Raw genomic sequence first — 9607 nt, forward strand, 5'->3', positions numbered from 1 at the left:
GTTCCACACATCCGCAGGTTCACATATATCTGTTGGAAAACACACACACACACACACACACACACACACACACACACACACACACACACACACACACACACACTATGATATAAGCTTAATGGTCCAAAACTGGATAACTCGGGGTGTATTCAAGATGCAAACCAGAGGGGGAAAACAAATTTAATAAAAAAAAGTCTTAGGTATATATCTTGTTAGGATATTACACTGTGATGCTGACTACTTTCTGAATCACGTAACGTTCAGTTCAACGCTATAATAAGCATTGTGAATACACCCCAGTGGATGTGTCTTCAGTGGTGGAAAAAGTACTCAATTGTTTTACTTAAGTAAAAGTACCAATACTGCAATTTGGAACTACTCCGTTACAAGTAAAAGTACGGAATTGAAAATGTACTTGAGTAAAAGTACAAAAGTATCGGCATCAAAATGTACTTAAAGGACTAAAAGTAAAAGCAGAATGTCCCATTTCACAAGTTCAAAATGTGTAGAAAATCAATTGAAAATAGCCAATCTACAAGCTCTCAATGCGTCGCGTTGCGACGCATTGTGAGCTTGTAGATCGGCTATTTTCAAATGGCCGAAATGTCCAAAGTAACTATAGTAATTCAAGTTTTCAAATAATTGTAGTGGAGTAAAAGTACACATTTTGGCTCCGAGATGTATAGGAGTAGAAGTAAAAGTACTGGAAATTGGAAATACTCAAGTAAATTACAAATACCTCCAAATTGTACTTAAGTACAGTACTTATGTAAAAGTACTTTCCACCACTGTGTGTCTTGCTACTTGACTTACAGTATCTAGTTATAACACTATAGACACCCTGTTTTCACACATAGTGGAGGCGTGAAGGCTGTTAAAACACAACTAGAACCTTCCCCTCTCTCGGGGTGATGTACTGATGTACTCGTCTTTAATCGTTTGTGTTTTTTTATGTTTTTACCTTACTGAAAATCTTGTCTCGTGTATAGATCACGAGACAAAGCTTGTAATCTGTAGACTTATACAGCAAGTTGGAAGCGAAGGAGAGATCAATCAGCCGTGTTGTAGCTGCGGTCGGTAAATATAAGGGGCTCCATTTTCGTCACCGCTAAACCCTGTATCCCTAAACTTCTTTGCCTTTTTTACTATTTTGCAAAACATGTTTTAATAGTTACAATGGCCAGTCTACAAGCTCACAACGTGTCAATGTAGATTGGCTAGTTGAACTATTCAAAAATGTTTTTCAAAATAGTAAAAAAGGTAAAGAAGTTTAGGGATAAGGGGTTTAGCGGTGACGAAAATGGAGCCCAAGGAGTTTGGGGGTGTGGGGGTGTGGGGGGGGGGGGGGTGAATGGTGAGAGCGGTTGATTGGGCGACGCCATGGTGCGAAGGAGTGAATTATGAACGATGAAAAGGTTGCGATGAAAGTGCGATGAAAGACTGTTATCGATCAGAGATATGAAAATTGACTGCGCTAGCCTGTATGTGTGACTGCTTCGTGGTGTCTAAAGGGGTGAATCTGTATAGCATGGGAATCGGGGTGGGGTGGGGGGCGACTGTGGGTTCATGTGTATATTCTAGTGTGTGAGCTCTGTTACCTTGTGACCAGGACAATAAAAACATGATGAATGAAGGCTCTCCGGCAAGCTGCTTGTCTCTTTGCCCTTCCATTGTCATCAGCGATGACACAGACATACAGTACCGACTCTTAAGATGCCAGTTTCCATGGTAACATTACAGCTAAGAAGGCGGTTGTCAGGGAAACAGGGGGAGCACATAAAAAGGGCGGCACACAGAGCTCGTCTGTGGATGAACAAATCAATATAGGCAGAGAGTTTCTGGTTTTATGCACAGCACATTGTTTTTAATACAAAATTAACAAGATCTCTCAATTGAGTGAGCTAACCAAACCAATAAAAAGTACAACTAACACCTTGGAAAAATATACACCCACGTTCACAATGTCTTACAATATCTGTTAGTTTTAGTGCATGTTGATTATCATCTATACGGTTTCATTTTGCAGATACTTAACTTGTTGTGCCATTTGTTGTCCCAAAGAAAATAAAGTGCATTTCACATTGAAGATACTACGCATACGTCTACACAAGATGCCGTTACCGTTACTGTAGCGTCCCGGGCTCCCACCCTCCCCACACTGTGACCCCCTTTCCACCGGTTGGTTCCCAATGGGAACCGGTTCAGTTCTTTTTGGTTTTTAGTCCATGAGCCAGAGCTCCAAAATTGGTGGGCAAACATCCTATATTAAATTGTTTATAGGATCAATACAAGTAAATGAATACATGATAACCCTTCCACAGTAGTAGCTTTTTCATATTTTTGATTGTTTTGCATATTTTCCTACATGATGCCTCATTTGCATATTTAAAAATGTAAAATTTGTAATACATTAAATCATTGTCTTCGTGTAAGTAATCAATTGGGGAAGTTTAATGGTGATAACAATCTAATATAGGTATGGTTTTGCCCACTCAATTCATAATTAACGTTCCAATTTTGGAGCTCTGGCTCATGGACTAAAAACCAAAAAGAACTGAACCGGTTCCCAGTGGGAACCAACCGGTAGAAAAGGGGCATATAGGGTTGAGATCCGGAACTGGAGGAACCAGATCCAACATTGAGGAACCGGAATCACCGTTACATCACATTTGGAACCGTTTCTGGAACTGGTTTATTACACTACAGTCAGAGCTGGTATGTGGACTTAATTCACATCTGCTATACAATTACAATACTGGTGGTTCTCAAACGTTTTCATCTCAAGGACCACCATAACTCAGAGTGTAGAGAACAAGGGCTCCATTTTCGTCACCTCTAAACCCCTTATCCCTAAACTTCTTTGCCTTTTTTTACTATTTTGCAAAACATTTTTGAATAGTTAAAATGGCCAGTCTAGAAGCTCACAACGTGTCAATGTAGAGGCTAGCTGAACTATTCAAAAATGTTTTTCAAAATAGTAAAAAAAAAGGCAAAGAAGTTTAGGGATATGGGGTTTAGCGGTGACGAAAATGGAGCCCCAAATGTGTACTCAGAGTTACAGGCCTGTATTTAGCGTGCATTTGGAAACCCCTAGGAGTCGTGAAAGAGAACTGTTAAGGAATCGGACCATTAAGAGGGAATCGTTAAGGAACTGGAATCGTAAAAATCCTAAAGGATCCCAACTCTACACACACTCTGTCTCAGCCCCTTGAGGGTTTGATATTTAGCTCTAGATTGGTTACCACGTGTCCCAAAACACATCCTGTTGGCCTTAGCTCTGGTCCATATCCTTCTACTGCTTCTACGATTCTGCCCTGCAGCAGGGCAGAATCGTAGAAGCAGTAGAAGGCTATGGACCAGAGCTATGTTGGCCTGTACACAAGAGCCATGATACTTTTCTGTACTGTTACGTTGCACTATCATTACACAATCAATGCCTCCCTACAGAGAAGTACCACTGTGTTTTGCTACTCTTGGACACAGAGCCCTTGTTTTCACCTGCCTAGCCACAATAATCCTATCTCAAATCGTTACAAATTCCAGGCTGACATTACTGTAGGCTACATGAGGACAACGACCAATTAGAAGAGGCCTTGTGCCATTGGTCATTCAAACGAGCTTCACTCCCTTGTGTAGCTAAAATCGACTCAATCACACTTTTTACAAAGTTCTGCATACTGATGGGAGGGAAGTGACACTGAACAGAACAAATCAGTTGGAAAAATGTCATTCAACAAACGGTTCATCCCTTTCTCACCCCCAGTTGGACTGACTTTGGTAGCACCATGCATGGCTGTACCAAAGTACCAGGGCATGAAGCATGCAGGGGTCTTCAACGTTTGTTTGGCCCAATAAGGACCCTCTAGCTAAGAGAGAGATTAAATGTTTTCATAGATTTCATAGATGGCTTCATAGACGTGTTTGACAATCACTATCATCAGTGTTTATAGGTTGGACATTTAACCACTTAAACCGTCAATAAACTTGACCTTCGGCTCCATACTTGTTCTGGTCTTCCTTTCCATCTACAATCTACACCAAACCTCTTTGGCCAAAAATAGCCGATCTGCTATTTTTGGCCAAAGAATAGGGATGCTAGAGTTTAAGTGGTTAATGTACAAAAGAAAATCCCATCACACAAAGATTTAGCAGCCCCCCATGTAGTAACTCTGAGGACCCCCTAGGGGTCCCAGACCCCTTGTTGAAGACCCCTGGATAAAGTCCTCCTCAGAAAGCATGCCATATTTACTCAACCGTTTTAGTCAAGAGGAGAGGCATATCCAATAAACCATTTCTTGATTATGTACTACATTCAGAAAAAGGCTTGACAGCACTGTATAATAATATAATGTATAATACAACATCAGAATGCAAAAAGAATCAGGTCAGACTAGTGGAAAAAAATAGAACTTCTCAATGAATATAACAAAATAGATTTTCCCCCCCTCCAAAGGTAAAGTAATAAAGAGTTTGTGATGGTTTGTGATGTTCCAGGCTGACCTGCTCAACTAGAGTCAGTCTGTTACACTGTTCACACGTTAACATACATATAGGCCACGTTTCCAATACGACCACAAATGCTGCTTTGCTTCCCTGCCAACATCATCCATTTTCTAGCACATTAAGCTCATTAATTCTTCATCATGTATAAATTAGGTTTGGTTTATGCCGGTCTAAAAGAAATGGGGAGATTGGAAACCTCCCATTCGGCGGAGAAGAGCTCAAATGCTAATATCTGTCCAGTTGTTTCAGATCATTGGCCGACTCCAGGGAATGAAAGCTATTTATACTCGCACGATTGTGTCACTCGCTGAAAAGAACATCTCTTTATACTGCAAGCCACGCCGTCATACTGCGGAGTAGAGTATAGAGTATAAATTAGGCAGAAGCCTGGTAGGCAGGGACAAATTAGCCATTGGGCCAGTGGGGCCGTGGCCCAGGGGCCCTTGGCTCTCAGGGGCCCTTCAGAGAAACTGGACTGCGCGGTAATAGATTTGACGCCCTGAAAAGGGCTCCTGGGGCCCTTCATTGGCCATTCATTTAGTTAAATTTGGGTCAAAAAGATGATAAAAACACGGAAAATCATGAAAATGACGCACGCACGCGTGCTATGGGGGCCCTGCAAAACGTACCGGCCCAGGGGCCCTCGTGGGGGTTAATTCGTCCCTGGGCAGAAGCCTGGTAGTGGTCGGAAGGGAAGAAGCAGCATTTGCTCTGCATTAGGGAGCAGCCAATTTAGCTCATAAGAATCATTCAGAGGTCACTTATATCATGGACTCCTGTTTGTACCACACATGATTAATTGAAATGAGAATAAAAAATATCAAGGATGTAGAGAAGAGAATCTAGGACAAATGAGGAGCTATAGGATTCCAGTTCTGTAAAATGGTTCCATTCACTTTGGTTTGAAGTGCTGGAATTCTGCGTGGAGACGAGAGTCAGTGTCCCTGTACTGTCTCTCCTCAGTCAGTGTCCCTGTACTGTCTGTCCTCAAAGCTCAACATGCGGAAGGAAGGGACAAAAGGGACACTTTAACAAGACCACGTCTCTCAGAACCACAGGAAGACATTATCCTCTAGTCTAAGGTATTATCCTCTAGTCTAAGGTCATGGATGTCAGAAGGAGGTTGTTCCTCAGACATGTTTCCACCCTGTGCATGTACGCACGCACGCACGCACGCACGCACGCACGCACGCACGCACGCACGCACGCACACACACACACACACACACACACACACACACACACACACACACACACACACACACACAAGGAGACAGCTATGGTTTACGTGGAGCTGCTGATCACAGACACACACATGCACACATTGGGGGGAAAAAACATCCCTATTCACATACTCGTACAGACACTTTGGCGTACGACACAGTTTGTATGATCACAGGGTAGAGGCAACAAAGTTCCATTATTCCATTCACATATAAGAAATTATAAAAGCCCAATTTGGGGTCATAAGGCCCAATGCAGAAAATAATATGAGGCAGTGGTGTTATTGTGACAAATGAGTCATTTTCACACCTCCCATTTAGAGATCTATATTACTAAATCATCATTAACGCTTGGTTGGGCCTGCTTGCCATAGCAAACTGGAACTATAACTTACTCACATGGTCTATGTTCATGTTGTACATCGGCTATGAAGGAAGATGTCGTGTAAGAATATGCATGTTATTGCTATCTCTGTATTGCTTCAAATTTATAAAATAACTACCGCTTATAGGCTAGTTATTGCTGATATGATATGAGTGAATGAGTGAAATCGTGGACAGATTGGCTGGCAAATGTCTTGGGTCTCTGTGAAGATTCACTGAGTCAGATGTATTAAAAAAAGGGTGGTCTGCAACAGTTCCTTGAAGCAATGCTGGAAGAACAACACCTCTTAAATGTTTATTCAGGTATACTAGGCTCATTCAGTCATGGAGGTGTGAGTTGGGATGGAACTGGGATCTGAATGTGACATCATGTGTACATTATGGTGAAAAAGTGTTACTATTTCTCTTAATGTGGAAACAGGGCAGCTCTTGTGATTGGTGTTGCCACAAGTCATGATTGTTGCTCTTAAATGTATGTAAATTAAGTATTAGGGTGTTGACACCATATCGTACTTTTGGTTGCCTCTGTGTCCTATCACATTGCACAGCACGGGACAAAAGGTGGCAACTGTGCTTGTTGCATGCAAACTACATCCAAGTCTAGCATGCAGTGCAGACAGTGGTGAAAAGGGCTTTGACAAAAGTCGACGATCCGTAACAAAGTAAATAAACGCAAAACATTCTGATAAGGAAAGATTTTTGAACGTGTTGTCAAATAAACAAAGCTAATGTTCTGTATCACTATATAGTGATACAGAGGGCTTAGTTTAGTTCCATCATTAGACTCTAGTCTGTTGGGTCAGTGGTTCTGATTCCATTAAGCTAAAGAATACAAAGGCATTTGGGGGCTTAATGGCACAAGTTCTGTTCTGTGAGGTATTTATTAACCTCTCAGATACTGTATGTCTACAAGCTGAACAAAATCACATTCACACACGCTGGACGCGGATGGAGGGAGGGGACATTAAAGCGATGATATATATATATATATATATATATATATATACACACATATATATACATATATATATATAGTATACAGTGAGGAGAAAGAAAGACCAAGAGAGGTTTCTTTCTTCCTCCCCAGCTTGATTTCTTTCCTTGGCGTCTGTGGAGTACGCAGGTCTGTGGAGTACGCAGGGCACAGAGGCTATTTATAGCTCTCCGTGGTTGTTTAGCTTTCGATGCACGTTCAGGGTGCAGCAGCGAGACGAGATGCCGCTGGAGACTCAGACAGGCCTCATTGTGGGGAAATGCCTGCATCTTTATCACCAGCAGCTCTGCTCTCTCTCTCTCTCTCCTCTCTCCCTGTCCTTTCCGTGCATCGACACATTGCACACACACACACACACACACACACACACACACACACACACACACACACACACACACACACACACACACACACACACACACACACACACACACAAGCCTCTAAATCTATACCATGCGCCTTTAGTCCCGCATGGACACACGCACACACATGTGCACCATCTAATAATTATCTCTCACATCTCATGTGTGAAAACCACATATCAACACTATAGCTCCAGTGCTATAAACTATATAACATTCTATATACAGCTGCTGCCTAAACACGTGGAAACATCTATCACTCGCTGCAGAGCGGGCAGGGCGTGGCCCTGAGGCGTGGCCCAGCTTGGATGGTGTCACCCGGTTGGTGGCATCCCATGGCTGGGGAAGACAGTGAGATACCTTGTGCCGACAGTGAGCACAATAAATAAAACAGACTGCCCTACATCCAGACTCCGGGCTATGGATTATTAACCAAACAGCCTCTCTTGGGAACGACGCCATCAATCGAAGCTGACCTCTGCCCACGGCCACATTAATGACCCTGCCACAACGCTTCATCTTCACTGCTGCTGCTCTCTTTGACACTAGACAGAGCCAGGCAGGAGCACAGCCAACCTCTAGGGGCACCTCTCTCTCTCCCCCACCTGGGTCCATTTGGTCAGACATCACTGGGAGTTCGTGCCCGCTGCGCCACACTGGCCGGCACGCAGCCACAGCACACCAGCCACAATGCCTTCTGGATCTCCTGGTTCCGGAAGGCATATATGACCGGGTTGATCACGGAGTTGTAGGTGGCGGGCACCAGCGTGGCGTACGTGTAGAGAGGAGGGTAGGTGTAGTCAGCTATGAGGGAGTAGACGGTGAACGGCATCCAACAGGCGGCGAAGGTGCCCAGGATGATGGCCAAGGTGGACACGCCCTTCCTCGTCGTGACGTAGTGGGGCGTGGCGGCCAAAAAGTGGTGCTGGAGGGCGATCTGGTGCGCGTGGCGCATCACGATCTTGCAGATCTGCACGTAGAGCTGCAGCATCAGGCCGAAGAGGAGCAGGAAGGAGACGGAGAGCACCGCCACGTTGTTCTTGGTGAGCGGCCGCACCACGCTGCACGTGGACTCCTCCGCCAGGCAGTTGACCCCGGTGATGGGCAGCAGGCCCAGGCACAGGGACAGCCCCCACAGCAGGAACAGCATGGTGTAGGTGAACGCCGCCGTGCGCTCCGAGTTGTACGTGAGGGCGTAGTAGAGCGACAGGTAGCGGTCGATGGTGATGGCCAGCAGGCTGAAGACGGAGGCGGAGAAGGACGCCACCACCAGGCCCACGGTCAGGAGCTGGGCGGAGTCGGAGCGCAGCAGGTAGGCACAGGTGAAGTGCAGCACCAGGCCCAGGCCGGCGAGGAGGTCGGCCAGCGCCAGGCTGCCGATCAGCAGGAACATGGGCGCTCTGAGCGAGGGGTTCTGCCAGATCACCAGGACCACCAGGGCGTTCTCGCAGGCGATGAGGGTCCCGGAGGAGCACAGCACGATGTCCCAGGGGTTGACCAGCATGGGCGGCGGGCCGGGGGGGAGCATCAGCTCCGGGGCGAGCGTTCCCAGTCCGGTGGTGTTGCTCTCCATCAGAACCCCACCGCCGCTGGCCCACGCCGTGGAGTCAGGGCTCAGCCAGCCGGGGCTGACGGAGGATGCATCCTCATTCATGGTGCCGCCGTCTGGGAAATAAGAGACACACGCACAGATAAACGTGCATAGTTGCATACATGCGAGAACATAACATTCACACACGCACAAACACAAAGACGCACGTGCAGAGATGTACACAAAAACACACAGGAGAATAGGCCTACTGATATTCTATTTTAATGTCTGGTTGGGAGACTAATTTTATCAATTCCGAGACAAAACACAGTCTGTAATTGTTCACCCCCCTCCCTGAAAGATTTGTGCACGAACCACCACTGTGTATAGGCCTACATCACTGTATGAAAACCGTGTGTGTGTGTGTGTGTGTGTGTGTGTGTGTGTGTGTGTGTGTGTGTGTGTGTGTGTGTGTGTGTGTGTGTGTGTGTGTGTGTGTGTGTGCGCGTGCGTATGTGTGATGTGCGTGTGCGTGTGCGTGTGCGTGTGCGTGTGTGATGTGCGTGTGCGTGTGCGTGTGTGTGTGTGATGTGCGTGTGCGTGTGCGTGT

At 45.4% G+C, this 9607-nt stretch overlaps 1 protein-coding gene across 1 annotated transcript; it reads right to left on the minus strand.

The window, feature by feature from the left end:
* Positions 1–8085: 8085 nt before the first annotated feature.
* Positions 8086–9120, minus strand: gpr12 (G protein-coupled receptor 12; the record flags this gene model as incomplete). The annotated part of the gene is made up of 1 exon (XM_079489196.1): positions 8086–9120. The coding sequence occupies one exon, from the start codon at positions 9118–9120 to the stop codon at positions 8086–8088; it is 1035 nt and encodes a 344-aa protein (XP_079345322.1).
* Between the last annotated feature and the right edge of the window lie 487 nt (positions 9121–9607).

The sequence above is a fragment of the Electrona antarctica genome, assembly GCF_951216825.1.
Source record: "Electrona antarctica genome assembly, chromosome: 20".
Taxonomy (NCBI): Eukaryota; Metazoa; Chordata; class Actinopteri; order Myctophiformes; family Myctophidae; genus Electrona; species Electrona antarctica.